The sequence below is a fragment of the Chlamydotis macqueenii genome, chromosome 5 (genome assembly GCF_036417535.1).
Source record: "Chlamydotis macqueenii isolate bChlMac1 chromosome 5, bChlMac1.mat, whole genome shotgun sequence".
NCBI classification, from domain to species: Eukaryota; Metazoa; Chordata; class Aves; order Otidiformes; family Otididae; genus Chlamydotis; species Chlamydotis macqueenii.
The window spans coordinates 61120922-61138016 of record NC_141560.1 but is presented as its reverse complement, the minus strand read 5'-3'; the positions used below and the strand labels follow the sequence as shown (position 1 = coordinate 61138016).

Sequence of the window (17095 nt, the reverse complement as noted above, 5' to 3'; positions counted from 1 at the left end):
TCAGTTTTGCCCTGATGTTGGTAATGGTTATGTTTATTTACTCTTATGATTTTCCAAGTCCTAGACATGGAGATGTGCTGAAGTCTTTTCAGCTCCCTTCTTGACTATACAGTAGGCTCATCGGATAGCTCATCTTCCAGAGAGCTCTGAAAACCAAGGCTCTATCTCTTTACCCAGCGTATGTTGAATGCAATTAGGCACCAGTTCAGAAAAGGCTTTGTGAACATTCTGAATCAGTGCCACTTTTTCTGGTCTCAGCAGCTGCCAAATGCCTAAATGCTGTATTCAAGCCAGATGTCTAAATATATAAAACGAATGACTGAACAAAGTGCTTCCTTAGTAGAGCATATGCGTATAGGATGGACAGACCTGAAGAGGGATCTGAGATCACATCCAGAACATGATGTTCAGCCAACCCACATCCGTGGCCACTAGGAAGGAGACCAGAATGAGCTCCTGTATGAGCTGTACAAGGAAGGAGCACCCTTGCTCTCATTTTTTGCTCTCTTGGTATGCGATACTAAGTTTCAGAAGTCTCTACTAGCAGTAGTATAAGGCAAACTCTGTCACTTCTCAGTGAGTGCACCTGCCTTTGGTACTGAGGTACTTGTTCAGCAGGATCAAACAGTTTGAGTACATCTAGTGTTTCACCTGAGCAGCCTCCACTCAACTGTTGTGAATGGGCTACCATGATCTTGTTAGGAAGTTTACAGAATACAAGATACACAGAAAAACAGCTTTTATGTAAAATAATTCAGGAATTCAATGACTGCTAAGGCTGCCAAAGTGCTTTTCTCTTTCATTGAAAGCAGAAAGAAAGAAAGTCAGAAATGAATGTTAGCTCAACTGCAGTAGTGAGTAAAACTGAAACACTCTTGGGCAGGCACAGTAACCTACTTTATAAATGCATTATAATTTATAAGAGTAGTGTGTGTTGAAACTGTTCATAGAACGTTTTCACTAGGCACTCTTAGTCTTTGTCACTACTTCCCAAAAGAAGTAAACATGATCCTTTTTGAGCTATGTTTAAAGCAAAGCATAAGATGCATTTATATTCCTAGTTTTCCTAGAACCTGAAACTTTAGTGATCTTAAAAACCTGATTGGTGTAGTTTCCCTTTTACATAAGGCTGCCTAGTTCTGGATTCTGGATAGTGTCTGTATGCATTGAGAGGGACTGTGCACAGTCTTAGAGAAATGCCTTCAAGACATTAAAACTTGAGCCCAAATGCTGTTGTTTTGGGTGCCCTATAAATTATTTTGTTAATAATCTTGAGAATACCTAAATTGATCCAGGAAGATTGCGATGAGAGGCTACTGGTAACGTAATAGTTCTGTAGTAAGGTTAAGTAGCAGTAATAATTCATGGTAAGGCAAGAAAATAATTCTCTCCTCTCACAGCTATCTAAAAAAAAAAATCTCTATAGTTAACTAAGTCTTGAGTAGTTGTTCTCCTTTGTAACAATGACAAGCATAGAAATAAAATAATTTCAGTATATTTACTACAGGACAGCAGTGGTGTACGAAGCTCTCACTAGCAGGATGTCTTTTTTCCTCTTAGGTATGGCAGTGTGGAGGAAGTGTTGAGGTTCTGCCTTGCTCCAGGATTGCCCACATTGAAAGAGCACATAAACCATACACAGAAGATCTAACTGCTCATGTCCGGAGAAATGCACTAAGGGTGGCCGAAGTCTGGATGGATGAATTTAAGAGCCATGTCTATATGGCATGGAACATACCCCAGGAGGTGAGTCACAAAGACCAGTGTTTGCAAACTTTGACTTTAGATCCTTTTGGGTTTGGTTCCTATTCTGAATTTTTATTTTTCTGCTAGAATTTTGTTATTTGTGTACACTTATGTATGTATTTATGTTTTACATATAGGCATAAGATACGCCTGTACATACACACTTATATATAAAAATATATATGTAGTTGTGTTTTAGTCTAGAATAATTCCTTTGTCTTGAGGTTCCTTAAAAATTAATTTATTGTTAAGTTCATCATCCTCACTCTACGTGGAGATTTTAATCTAGTAGTTGCAGAAATGTGGAAAACAGAAGCATCAAATCTGTATTATCTGTATTACATGTCTCATTTTGAATTTGAATCTCTTAGTTGCCATCGCAGAGAGCTTAATTCCACCAGATTTGTGAGGGGACAAGGGGTGAGGAGTGTTAACATCTATTGATTCAAGTGTAAGTGTATCACTCTTGAGTAATTTCATATTAGAGTAAGGGTGGCTGGTGGATGTCATGAAATATTGCAGAATCTAGCTGCAACTCCCTCTTGGCCTGCTTGTTCAGATTTATTTTCCGTAGATGACCAATGGTTGGTCCATTGTATTAAGAAAATATTGTCAGATGGCTAATGTGAGAGTTTCATTTGACATCTGATTTTAAATGTTCTTCATTTCCGTAGTCAATGGTATTTAGTCTATTAACTGTGAAGAGCTATAGGGCTCTGAGAAAGGTGACTATTGTCCTGTACCTATTCTGGAAAATATTCAGGATCCATGTAGAATAGGTTGTTTTCACTTGGATTGGAAATCACGGCTGTAGTGGTTTGAAATCTGAATTTCAGATTTGACTTACAGTGTGCAGTTCTAATTATTACAGCAAAAGCAAATATTCTAGACTTAATAAATGAACTTGGTCAATTTATTTTTTTCTTTAATAAAATCTCTGTAAAATTTCTCTGAGTGATTTTGCAGCTGCTCAGAGAAACTGGTTTTGCTGCAATTTTTGGTTTGAGAAATAAAGTGCTGTACTTTTACTCCTTTAGTTTAATAAGGAAAAAAGGTTACAAACCAAAACCCAGCTAGATATATGAATGCTGATGATGGTTCAGCTGCTTTCAATAATTTTGTTCATCTCTCATGGTTAAAACTAGATAATTTTAGCAAAGTGGGGAAGTCATTGTCCTATTTTCAGGTTGCAGAATTAGCCTTAAAATATACCATGAAAGCACCAGGAAAAAATTGCTCTATGATCTGGTATAGGGAAGGGACCTTTCTGAAAGTTAGTCTCATGTTCACAGGATCCAAGCTACTATTTTAAGTGTCTCTATTTTTAGTAGTCACTCAGCAGCGCATACAAGAATAAAGACATTTCTGGAAGACAGAACTATTTATTTTACGTTCAAACAATTTCAAACCTGATAGATTTAAATTTCAGTTTCTATTTTTTTATTGGTAGTTATTTTCCTGAAGATTGGTTGATCTTCATTGATTGGTCAAGTTTCAGTTTTTTGACTTGCAAACATAGCATTAACACAAAACTTAGAAATTCCTTTTGCTAACCAGGATCTACAGTATTATACACATATTTTCATAATATTCATCCAGTTACGATGGTGGTAGTACTTAATCTTGTGCAAAGTTGAGATTTGAATGCAATTTGGAAATCAAATCCATAAAGAATACAAAGATAAGTTGTTATTATTATTACTTGTTAAATGGAAGTTTAACAAGTAATAATAACACAATCTTGACTGTGCTGATGGATCAGAAAATTATAAGCCTGTTATCAAAAATTTGAAAACTCATTTATTAAACACAGGAAAAATAAACACAGTGTGTGGATTGAACAGATTTCTTCAGGTCACAAAGTTCATCAAGATGTCTGCACAGTAGATCTTGTACTACAGATTTGCTTCATAGTTTTGAGGAGGAATAACAAGTTTTCTTACTGTTTCAATCTCCAGCAATTTTTCCCACCACAAATGTACTCGTAATTGCACTGAACTGCTTGAATAAATTGCAATGCAGATTATATTGTCTCTTCACCTTCAGAAAGGCTACTGCTGTCAAACCATAGTGCAGACTTAAAAGCTGGAAATGGCAAGCGCTAAATCAGCTTTTAATAGTGGTAGCCTCTTCTGCAATGTAATGAGATGCCTCTGTTGTAGGGAGAAATCTATTACTATGTGTATGTACAGAACCTAGCAGAAAGAACCTTCATTTATATTTCTCACTGCTGTAGAAAACCAAATAAACACACACATGCACACATACTTATTTAAAACACACGAGGAAAAGCTTAGTTTTCACAGTTGTAACAGGCCTATAAAGCCTGAATCTACTCATTACCTAGTAATTGCTACAGGATGTTCAGAGACCTTTGTGACTATGGCACCTTTGTGACTATCAGAAGGTTTTCCTGTCAGTTGAGGTCTGTGACTTACAGCTGGGTACAATCAAGTGTTGTTCACCCAGCTTCCATCTTTTGCCATGTGGAAAATAGAAAGAGTTAGAAGAGTGTTGGGGCTCTGTTTTGTTCTGACAGCCTGCCATGTGCTCAGGTATCCCAAATCGGTTCTGTACTTTGAAACTGTTTTAAGCATCTTTGTGTTCATTGTGCAAGGCTGGTTGCCAAGAATCAGGGCAAGAGCTCTGAAGACCTAGGACTTCCTTTTCCTTTCCCATGCTAAACTTTGCAAGTACTAAACTGATTCTAGAGCAATAGGAAGCAAGTGCATGTTTAAGGAAAGCTTCTGGCTTTTTAAGGGGAAGAGGAAAATACAGTACAAAATTACGCTCCCAAGCACTGTAAAGAAAAACTACATCATTAGTGGGAGTCCTCTTTTATACATGAAAAAGTTAGGAGCAATGCAGTCTCTGCTTGGTATAGAAACATCTGTAGAAAGAGTGAGTATTCAGTGTAAACAAGCAACCTGAAAAATAACTTAAAGCTTGTGAGACACTTGTAATACAGACTTCCAGTAGGCAGGGTGCAAAGAGACAGTGGATGAGAAAGGCTGGGGATGGATTAGGTCAAATTTAGATATCAGACTGGATGGCAATATTTCTGTTTCATCTTTGCTTATATCAAGATTAAATTAAAGGTGAAACACCAAAGAGAGATAATTTTCAAATCAAACCTAGCTTAAGCTTAGGCAAAAAATCTTGAGACATGTGGAGAGGACAGACAGATAGCTTGACCAACTGCTGCTACACAAGTGGACGACTACAGGAGTAATTCTCTATCTGGAAGTTGATGAAATAGTGCACTGGTAATGGACACTGTATGTAATAGAAATATATTCAGTAATAACAGTCAGGACTTTCCATGAAATAAGTTATTCCAAAATGTTAATGACAGGACCTTTTTTTTTCCGTGGAAGACTTTCCAGATCTCTGAGAAGCCCCATAGTCAGATGTTTCCAAAGGTTTTAGTCTTTGAGACCTAATAATGAAAAGGAGTTAGACTCATTCGGCGGTGTGCTGTAACTGCCCTCTTTGGATCTCTGTGGGTGGCTCTAAAGTACTGAGGGCTTCAAATGGGGACCTTGGATACTGTAGTGATTTCTGCGTGGTGGTAACTACTTAGATAAACAGATTCAGAAAAGCACTTAAAACCCAAAGGAAGCTTGCTTCTTCTGGGACCTCAAGTCCCAGAAGCAAGAGCTGTGCTCTCCATGTATCCTCCCCTATGTTTTTGGTTGTTTTTTTTTTTTTTTTCTTTTCACCCATCATATTCTTAGCTTTGGGGAACACACAGAGTTGTTGTAGGTGATAAAGCTAGTGTGCTACATGTGAACTATTTTCCTTCTCCAGCTGCATGGGAGGGTGTGATTACTGAGGCCTCAGAAGCTCCTTCTTACCTTATACAATAAACTTTAAGGAAACAAGCATTGGTGCTGCAGGATTGCGTAAGAAAGGAGTTGGGATGCACTGGACCAGTTTAGGACCTGATCCCAGGAAGCATTGTTAGTGCTGGAAGTCGAATGTCTGTGTGCTGACATCCTCTTTTTCCTTCACACCAGTGGCAGATACACTGGCGAGTGCAAGAGCAGCCAGAGCAGTGCATGAGCGAGATTTGTCCATAGGATCAGTTGATTGTCTTATAGCACTCTACAGCATGTTCCTCTATCTAGTCAGTTGCTAGAAAAGTCAGGAAGAAATAGTCACTTAAGGAGCAGTTCCACATGAAGTTTTGTGAATGATGAAGGGCTTGAGGTGAGGGGAGTCATCACTTTTAAGGATTAACTTGAGTTATGCCTGTTTATGCCAGACCTCAGTTTCTTACTTTTTAGTATACTTGCTAATGTGGAAGTCAATTTTACTTCAGTTAGGAAATGCTTCCATAATAAAATACACTTGTTCCAGAATAACATTAATTCAGTGTTTTGGGATGTAAGCAGCAGTCATTGCTTTAGCAGCTCAGAAACCTACATACTTCTGAAGATACCTTTTTGATGTGCAACTAAGAAAATACAGTGTTTCCAATGTTATTTTTAAATCATATTTGGGGACTTGACAAAATCTTTGGGGTGTTTATGGCCCAGTAAAGGCAGTTGTTTAAGTAGATAGATTATAGAATTTCCCTGTGGAAATTTATTTATCCTACATTTTGTTCTGAGGCAGAAGTGATAAAGCACAGTGTGGAGCAGAATGTCTCATTTTACTTCCCGTCAAACAGCATCCATGGATTTGCACTTAGATCCCTCTCTTTCTACTGCGTGATTTTATGTGATAAATTATTGATTTTTATATACAGAGATTTTATGAAAGTCACACTTTATGATCTGGTCTTATGATAAGTAGAAATTAGGTTATACAGAAATGTAAATGAGAATAAAAATTAGGGGAGAGAATATTCTGCAATTGTATTTTACAAAAATAACTTATCTTTTTACGTTAGCAGAGAAATTTAATAAGTGATACTTCAGAAAGGTGAGCAGAGCTTCTGCTCTTTGCAGTGAAGCAGTAAACCCAGACTAATCATATACTAATGATTAGGCCACAGTGGAATGCCAGCGATAAGGTTGTTTCTAGAGCAACTTGCTACTTCCTGCCAGTTATTTTTGGATTTGGCAAGTGCCAGGAAATTAGAGAACAACAGTGATATTCGTTGGAAGCTAGATCTGAAGCCCACTGAAGTCAATAGGAGTGTTTCCATTTACCAAAGCAGACTTTGAAAGAGACCCCACCATGGTGACCTGTATTATATTTCATTGGGACACTTAGGGAGTATGGTGGATAACAGACTTACTTTGCAACCAAAAGCTGATAATTATCATAGGTCATAATCATCTTTGCAATGAGGGAGACTCTGGACGATTAGTTTAGACAGAAGTGTATCGACTGATGTCTTTTCTGCTTTTTCTGTCCTTTGTTTTGTGTGCAGGACTCTGGAATTGATATTGGTGATATTTCTGAGAGGAAGGCCTTGAGGAAGAAGCTCCAGTGCAAGACTTTTAGGTGGTATCTTGTCAGCGTGTATCCAGAAATGAGAATGTATTCAGATACTGTCGCCTATGGGGTGGTAAGGATCTTGTTTACATTTCCTGATTTAAAAAGGTGTGGAGGGGAAGGTGTAATAGTGGAAGTAATTAATGAAGACAATGCCTGGCTCCAAGTAGAATCAGATAAACTTGAAGTCGCTAGTTAAAGTATTTCTTAGACTGGTTAGTTGACTGAGACAGCTGCTTTGCTGTAGTTCATGCTGAAGTATTCTGCACATTATTGTCCTCCCTGATTTTTTTATTTGTTTTTGTTTCATGGCTTGCATTCCACTCAGAGATACTCAAGACATGATTTTTTAGGCACGTTGGAGCTGTCAGTTGGAAGGTTTGTGGTAGCAGGTGAATTAATAAAATAGACTCAGTATTTCAACTGCAAGCTTCTTAATATTGTAGCCAGATCTTAGTTTAGAACCTCAAATGCCTGTATTTTAGGATCATCATCATCATCATTACTTGTGTGACAGTAGTAATCTTGTCTGTGTTGAAATCATGCTTGAGTGGTACTGTGCTAATTAAAGTAGAGACAATTCTTGCCCCTAGAACACTGGCAATCTAAACAGAGAGGAGAGGTGTGCATGACATGGAAGATGAGCACAGTAAGTTAATACAGGCCCATAATAAAATAGTAGAGCTAGGATGTCCTTTCACATTCTCTATCCAGTGTCATATTCACAAAAATTTATTTTCATTAATTAAATTTGCCTTTTTGCATGCAAATCCCAATTAGGAAATGTAACTAGTAAGAGCAGATCATAGAAGCGAGAGACTTGGCTTGACACCTTCCTCCTCAAAAAGAAGTCTGAGTTGTGCAGTTTGCCAGTATGGCTCTGAGAAGACATTTGAGGGTGCCATAGAGCAGCTGCTCTGGTTTAGCAAATGCAGTGATTGTATGCCCCGCAAAGTTTCATGACCCCTTTGATGATCAATTAAAAGGATCATTTTTGCTTTTTGTACAATCTGAAAAGAGAAGAAAAACATTTCCAACAAAGGTTTAGGTTGTTGTTAATGCACGAGATAATGGTTACCTTCCAAAATAGTTCAGAACAATGCCAAAATCACATCTGTGTGCAAGGAGCCTCTTCCACAGACTGCATGGAATTGCCCTCAGAAATGCCATGATCTAATCAGGTGTGGAGTTTCCTGAGGAGAAGGAAGAATAGCAGCTAATAGGTGCATGTGTAGATACCTATGGCTAAAGAATCTTTGATTGCAGGTAGAAGTGATACTAGATAAACAAAGGAATAGCAGTCACAAAGCTAAGGTACTTGTTGCATAGTCTCAGGATTAACTCAGCATCGTGAAGGTCAAAATAAAAATCAGTGAACAGGCACCCTATGATTTTGGCAGTTAGACTAGATGACCTTTAAAGGTCCCTTCCAACCCAAACCATTCTATGATTCTACGATTTTTTTATTCTGCTGAGACTTTTCCATCTGCCTTTGGCAAGGTATGAACCAAAAAGAATCAGAAGAGTTTGTTACAGAAATACTGAACTCATTGGTCAGCAGAACATGCATATTTGGGTACTGCATAATAATGCACATGATGCAGTCTCTTGTCTGCAGTATGAGAGCAGCCTCATCAGCTAAGAAAGATGTGAGGAGTAGGCGTTACTTCATTGTTTGTACTATGACAAAAGTAGTAGTGGACAGCTGTGGGAATGTATATGTACAGGTAAAGGGGGAGTATTTTAGGAAATACACAGCTTATTGTTTTATGAAATGCTGTTGTATGAAACAAAAAGATACAGTGCCCCACTCTTTTCAGTAAAATAATTGTTTGGATCTCTAATCTTCCTTCATGTCTACTTTCCTGTTCGCTTGCGTGGCTCATAATGGAGAAAGGTGTGGTATTTCAAAGGAAGTCAGCTGCTTGCTGATTCTCTAAGTGCTTCCAACTGACTTCATATTTTTTTTAGAAAATTGAGATATGGCTACTATAGCATTATCATTAATTTATACCAAGTAATTACAAAAGCTGTCTGAATAGGGGTAAGGGTTAGGATATAGGCGTCTACAGTGTCAACACCCATATTTGTTTCCTGAATATTAGTTGTGCGAGAGTTAGGAAAATAGTTTTTTCATTCTTGTCTAGTTGATGCTGTGGCATATAGCTAGGGTTAGGGTTTGTGGCAGCGTAAAGGTTTAGGACCTAAATTTACTTCTGAATTCTGCAGTACCCTTAGAGTTGTGAGAAAGTGACATCAGTGGACCAAAAGCTGATGTATTTAGTGTAGGAACTGGTTTCCTAATTTCAACTTGATATTTGACATAATTTTGCAAATTCAAGATTTCAGTAGTCTAATTTATCTCTACATTCTGTAAGCGTCTAAGTTTGAAAGGGAGCGAATGGCAGTATTGACTAATTATTTTTTCAGTGTGGAAACTGGTGACCTGGTTATATTTTGGGTTGTAATTAAGTCTTGGTAGTCTAAAACTGCACTACCCAAGTTAATTGTTGATTCCCAAAAAGCCACTAGAATTTGGAAAGGAATGGTTCCTAAGAGTCTGAACCTAGTGATTTTGAAACGGCATTGTTAGTTAACAGGCCAGTGGTTTTTTTTTTCTTTTTCTGTTTTCTGTAGGAGTAATTTCTCTACAAATATTCTAAGTTAATTGTAGAGTTGTGATTGGGATAAGAGTTTGAGAAATTAATTCTGAAGAGCTCTTTTTTTTTTTTTTTGTTTTCAAGGCTCATAAGAAGGGGACTGCTGTTAAAAGGAATCTAGTATTTTCTCTGTTTTCTCTTTCAGCACCTGATCACCAGTCAGCTGCTGTTAGGGCTAAGGTCATGTTTGTTTTTAGAGCTTGGGAATCTAGAGTCTGTCTATCTGTTCTACTGCTGGGTCAGCCCTCTCAGCTCAGTCACATGCTGGTGTTGGTCAAGGTGGATTTTTTTGCTTCCTTTATTATGGGAGTTGTTGTGGAAAAGGTTGTCACATTAGGGCTAGGACAAGCGTTAGAGCTTGAGCTTGTGGAAGAGGTTTTGAAAAGCAAAAGGCGGAGATAGATCCAGGTGTGAATTAATAAGGTTGATATTTATCATTGGCTTGGATAGAGAGTGGTGCCTAACATCTGATTACGATCAGAGTCATGGTTGTGGTTACGTTTATGGCTAAAAAATTCAAAGCTTTGAGAGAGGAAACTTACTTTAATTCTCGAGGTTTGCAGCTAAGAGTAAGGCCAGTATTGATACCTAATGCATATTTTATCTTTAATGTTGAGATTTGTCCTGCCTATTATTGAATTTAGATTTAGGTTTGGAGTTGGAAATCTTGTAGAGATGAGTTCATGTTTTGGATTTAATTCAGTACCTGGCTTCAGACTTTGGCTTGTCCACACTTCTTACATACTAATGCACTTCTAGACTTCCTTTCCATAAATTTGTTTTCCTCAACGGAGGCCCCTGTGCGCAGCTGACAGAACTGCTCAGTTAGTCACACATGGTTGCAAATCACATCACCTCTTCATTCCCTCCATCAGACAATTCTCTCATGTTCTCTGAACCGATCTTACACCACTGAACACCTTTATACATGCCCATGGGTATACAATCCACATCTTTGGCCTCATGCTCTAAAAACACCTTCCAGCTATCTGTGCTCATTAATTTAGCACTTTGCATTCAGAAAATTCTGTCCCAGCATTGCATGAACAAAGCCAAGTGTTTTGCAGTCTATTCATAGCTAGATTGCTGTGTGTGAGTTAGCCTGGAAAAATGAAAAGAAGAGCTAGTGCATACCAATTGGCCAGAAGTCTCTAAGTGTCAGCAGAAAGGATTTTTTAAAATTATTTCCAGAAATTAGAAGCCTTTCCTGAGTGATTCTGAAAAGCTGTTTAATTACAGGGCTTTCTCCTGTGTTTGAAACTCTATCCCTAGTGCTCAGCTAGTTGCATTGGTACAAAAATTATTTTTTGTATATAGTGTGTACCAGGAATGCATCAGGCTTAATATTTTAAAAACATGTAACAAAAAATATTGCTCTCTCTGAAGGCTTTTTGAAGTCTACACCCCTGAAACCTTGTGCAACATTATTGAAATCAATAGTGTTACATTATCTACAAGAAAGAATTTAGTCCAGATGCTTTTTCTTCAATTATCTTCACTGCAACAAGTATTTTTAATTTTACATATTTCCTTGCTCAAGTACATATGATTTTTTTCAAAGAAAATCAAGTAATCATACCATCTTTTTCTCGTGGAAGATTTGCTTGATTTCTTTTTCTTTCTGTTTATTCTAGCTGCAGAATTCCCTGAAAAGTGATTTGTGCCTTGATCAAGGGCCAGACACGGAGAATATCCCAATCATGTATATCTGCCATGGAATGACACCACAGGTAAGTTTTTCTAAAGATCTCTCATATTGCTGCTGCTCCTTGTAGACTGTGTAGGAGGAATCGTCTTGTATCTGTCCTTGTTTTCCTGCAGCAATTCCTCTGTGTGCTGTTTAGTAGCTTTTTTATAGAAAGCTAGAACATTATTTCTGCCCTAAATTGAGAATCACTGGTATATTAGCACTTTGACAATGAAGTTTGCATATTCATTTTGAAAGAATTTAAGGAATATGAGAATCAGCACTGACCCAGATTTGTTGCTAAAAGCTTTAATGTCTGATCTTTAACTGTGCATGTCATATTAATTAAACAATACATTTTAAAACATTTTACATACATACATACATATACTCACAGTTTATTTATACATTATCTGAAACAATATCTTTTTACTTGATATCTTTACTTTCTCATTTTCACAAATGTGAGATGTACAACCACCTTCTTCACATGATACAGCTGTGTCAAATTCCAAACCCTGTTCTTATGAAAATCCTTCTTCTAAAGTTTCTTTTTTTTTCTTTCTTTACTGTTGTTCTCTTACTCTAGTATGTGCCAAAGAACAAAATTACCAAAACCTTTCCACTTTCTTACACCACAGCTGAATTTATAAACTTGGCAAATGAGGCTTAAGACATTGTACTTCCCCAAGTGGCTACCTGTACGGGCATAGGTGAAAGTGTTGATAGGCAAATCTTGACTGTAAAAATAATATTACATGGTCTAGAACATGCTTGTCAAAGAGATATGCAAATTATCTAACTCTGAGAAGTAGCATAAGCAAAAATGATATAAAGGAAATGGATGTATTTGTGGGAGTGACTGGAGAAACTGAAAGATGTCTCCATTTTGAATCTTCTTTTTCTCTGACTACCTTTTGTATTTATTTTCTCAAAAGGATCCTGTTATGCTCACTGAAGTTATGGAATGTGGTTTTTATCCATGGGATTGTCAGTTACGTGATTTGTCTATACAGCAAATGAATCCTCCTAATATCAGAAATAAATACAGAGCAACAACGTAGTCTTCTCCTCTGTACCTGGACCTGATAGTGAGCTGGAAACATGAGTGTGGTGAAATGCAGATATGATTCTGTACTTCCTTGCCAAGTCACACATGCTGCAGCTGTGTTCTCTGCTGACTTCCTTTGCTGAGGTCCTTTAATACTGATCACTACTGGCGTCACACTTGAATAAATGATGAATGATAATGAGTAAATTACGAAGACAAAAATATCTGAAAATCCCATCCATCACACCTGCTCACCTCATAGGTTGTGGCTTATTTGTCACATAATTATATGGTAAGCACTGTTTGCCTCCAGGAGGTTTTCAAGCTAGTCCTCAGTGTTCGCTAAGGAAACGTGTGATTCATCTATGAGCCAGGGCCATTATTCTTCGTCTTCTAGGAGGGTGCCGTAACTCTCTTCTGGCACATCATCTGTGATAACACACTACAGGAACAGCTATAAGTTTTGATTAGAAATTTTAGTTATAGTTTAAAGACAAACAGCAACAACAACAAAAGTCACTTCAATTAGCACAGTTTAGTATTCACCAGATCAAGAGCTACCTTTGAATGTCAGCTAAAGTTCTGTGTAAATAAGGTAGCAGCAAATAAATGACAGAGGGAAAAGAAGCAAGGGAAACTTCTTGACAAGATTCTGCTCCTTTCATAATTACAATGTTGTGTCTTCTTCCCATTGCTATGCATTTAATTTTGTAACAAATTATTTTAAAGACTACTCCCCAAAAGGCTCATATGAGCAAGACCCTGGTAATGAGTGAGAACTTTTTTTACGCAATGAGTAGACTTTCTCTATGTTAGGGATTATGGTATTAACAGGGAAAGCACTAACAAATGTTCAGCATACTTCTATGAGATTTCCGTTGCATGTATTACATCTCTTGCTTAAACAGAGCTGCCGCCATTTACATTTCTTCTAGCATATTGGAAACTATTTGAATAAACATTCCTTAATCTTAGTGAACTTGCCAGTAACCACAGAAGACATTAGTGAGACACTAATTTTATTCTAGTAGTTGTGAAATGCTAAATAAAGGACATTATTTTGCTCACCTGGCAGTCCTTATCAAAACAGGTCAGTCAAAAAGTTCGGTTCCCTGATTCAGGACTGCTTATATGACTGAGGGTTTTGATGATGCCATTCTTAGTTCTGGTGCAAAGCTTTACTGTTGCAGCTCTACTACTTAGAATTTTAGAGCTGCCACCGTAGAGGGCTTTGCAGAATTGCATCTACATGTGTGTTAATGTATCTGGCTTCCAGGAACCATTCTCTCATACTCAATTTAAGTTACTGTTCTTTCTTATTGCTGTAGCCTCCCTTCTAAATTGGATAACTTCCTTTTTTTTTTATTTTTCCATTAGCCTCTTTCAGATATTTTGGGATTTTCATCTTTTTGCATAGGAAATAGCTTAGATCAGGTGTTTGACATCAAGTAATAATTTCAGAATTGTACATACAGCTGCTGTTTCTTTTTAGCATGTTTTGTACAAGAAAGAAAGCATTGAAGTCAACAAAAAGGGAACTGCATACCTGGCATTAAAAACCTGTGCTCCATTTTTTGCAGAGAATATCGAAAACGTCATGTGTAGGTTCATAATTAAATGCAGTAGGAAATGGCAAGGAAATAGCAGTGAAATGATCAAAAATAGTTTTTCCCATGGTACTTCAGTTGCATTTTAAATAGACATCAGAATTAGTGATGGCGAGAGTTCTGTGATTCAGATTCCCTAGCCTTTCAGCAATGCACTCAATGTCTACTGTAACTAATGTTAATATATTCATAGTTCCTTCCTGCAAGTATCTTAGAGTGCTTTATAACAGTGTTTATTTTATGGTACTGTTGTACAAATAGAGAAAATAATGCAAATCTTACATGTGGTTAAGTAGTAGGATGGAATGGAAAATCAGAATGTAATATCTCTATTTCCTTAGTCCTCTGATACTGCTACTGAGAAAGAATTTCTCTAGCTGGGTATTTGGCTTGGCCTGAAAAGACAGAGGGCACTTAGAAAACTGGAATCTAGGATTAGGTATGTTTTGTGCACTCCTTCTGTCTTCAGAAAGTGCTTCCCAGGGTAGCTTTATTTTGTCCTGGTCTCCAGCAGCCTGGACACTTCATAGCACCCACTGAGTAGAACAACTTGCATGTTCAACCAGCAAAAAAACCTCAAATGGTTGGCCATCCTGCAATGCATTCTCATGAATTTAAGGGAAGAATTGCTACTAGTTTATCTTTAGTAAGAGTGATTTCATTACAAAATGTTGCCCAGGTAATTATAGATACTGTTGAGAACTTCTTTGTCTTTCCAACTGGTAGCATCTGAACAGCATAGCTTTCTAAGTTGCTTATCCTCCCCTAGTTCTGCTGCCGGAGTGTATTGCTTCCTAAGCATCACATCTTTCTATTTCTGCATTTAGTCACTATCTGTCCAAAATCAACACTGCCGTTACTACTCCTGCACTGTCTGTACAACAACATACGGTGTGTTGGCATAACTCCTCAGGCTCATCAGCAAGAACATCACTGTCACACCTAAGCATTTGCTATTACTTCTCATAGTCACCACAGGTACTAGGCAGTTATTAGATGTACATGAAGCAAGGCTGTAAGGTGGTTTTGGTACCTTTGGTGTGCTGATGGTCAACTGTTTGGAAGGGGCTTTTGGTGTTCTCAGCCAAAGAGACAACACTGGAGACAGCTGCGGGGTGTGAGGAAGCAGTCTCCCTTCAGCCTGACAGTAGAGGGAAACAGAAAAATTGGCAGATAAGGTGAACAGGCAGTAACGGAGAAAATGAGAGGAGATAAATGTGAAGGAAAGAAGGGAAGACAGAAGAATAGTTGTGACAAAAGAGTACAAAACAAAGTTCATGTGAGGTTGTGAGGTTTTTGCTGTTTTTTAAAAGTGGTTCATGCAGAAAAGGATAAAGATACTGTTTTAATTCTTGAACTTGTTGAAGCAAAGGTACAATTCAGTTGTATGTTTAAGCCATAGAAGGTCCATTTCCAGGAATGTCCCCTTTTGCATGGAAGAGGTAAGTGCTTGTAGTTGCAGTAAGTATATGACTCTGTTCTCTTCCTAATTCTGGGAATTGCCTAAGCCTGGATGTTTGATGTTGTTTAAGACTGCTGTTTAATCAAGCCTGTCATCTTGAAGGCAGACTGATGACAGCATGTCACTTGCAATAAAACTACTCCTGAGTGATAATTTGGAAGATTCTTTGCTGGGAATGAAACACCACATTATGAGAGACTTTATAACTATTGTATAATGAACAAGAACCATCAGTCAATGAAGTTATATTTGAAGTACACAGATGTACCTTGAAAAGTGCTTATGATTGAGGGGAAAATGGGCAGTTCTGTATTCCCTTATTGAATAGTTTCTGGCTCATATATGTCTCAATTTATAAGCAGTTAAACCACGAAGCTCATCCAGGGATGTTAAAGTCAATACAAACCAGTTAGATTTTGAGGAATTAGAGTTGAGGACCAGGGTCAGAAGACTAGATTGGGAGAATTACTAGAAAAGAAATGGAGGTGAGAAGGGACACCCATTCATATCCCTTCGTATTCTTGCTAGAGATTGCAGAACTAACACTCAGTAACTGATGACTACTGCCCTATCTGGTAGGAATTATTGCTACTCTGCTGAAGGCAATAAAAAGAAGCCATGCCAACAAGTAGAGCTATGCCAGTTTACACCGTATGAGGTTCTGACCTAAAAGTTTAATGCTGTATTCTAAGCACTGTGTTTGAAGTACTGGAAACAGCAGTTACAAGAACTTCCATGAATTTCTGAAAACTCTTTGTATGATTCATGAGTGCTCCTTTTTAAATGTTATTCAGGTATACTTACATAGAAACTACTTTTTTTTTCATTGTACTTTTTTAGCATAGTGGGTGTTCATACACAGATATTTGTTAATTTGTAAACAAGAATATGCGTAAGTCAAAGTAGCTGAAGGTGTTTATATTCCAGTAAAAAAGTACAGGGTTGATCACAAGCACCATATGGCATCAGTTCAATTTCTAAAACCTAGAAAAGGGAAAAATTCACAGATATTCAGCAAATATTTATCAAAAGAATTAAAATAGCTTTGCAAATAATTTTTTTAACAAGAAAAATAAATTTGTCAGTTTATTTTCAATTAATAATTTAGATGTCTCTAGAGCAAGGTTGTTGAGGCTGTTGAGACATTACAAATATAAACATCTCAAAACTGGATTTTAATAAAGCCTTAATTTTAGTAAGTCTATTACAGTGTTAAAAATTTTCTTTAGATTCCTCTGCCTAATAAAATTCATATTGAATTGGACAATCGTCAATGCCAGGAAAGCTAGAAGAAGAACCACATGTTTTTTCAGAAGGAATGTTAAGGGAATTTGGAAGCAGAAACAGTAGCCTCCTTAGGAGTTGCTTTCTGTGCATGTGAAGTATGCAAACCAAGAAGCATTATATACTATCTTATTAGGAGAAATTAATAGA

The 17095-nt window shown here is 37.4% G+C and overlaps 1 protein-coding gene across 6 annotated transcripts in view; it reads left to right on the top strand.

The window, feature by feature from the left end:
- GALNT18 (polypeptide N-acetylgalactosaminyltransferase 18) overlaps window positions 1–17095 on the top strand; it is a 252587-nt gene that overhangs the window by 183459 nt on the left and 52033 nt on the right. For 5 of the 6 annotated variants that reach the window (XM_086748471.1, XM_086748469.1, XM_086748473.1 and 2 more), the window contains 3 exons: window positions 1561–1746; window positions 7130–7267; window positions 11489–11584. In XM_086748471.1, coding sequence (XP_086604597.1) covers window positions 1561–1746; window positions 7130–7267; window positions 11489–11584 — 420 coding nt within the window. The remainder of the gene's footprint in view (window positions 1–1560; window positions 1747–7129; window positions 7268–11488; window positions 11585–17095) is intronic. The other variant, XM_086748472.1, reaches the window with a different exon arrangement.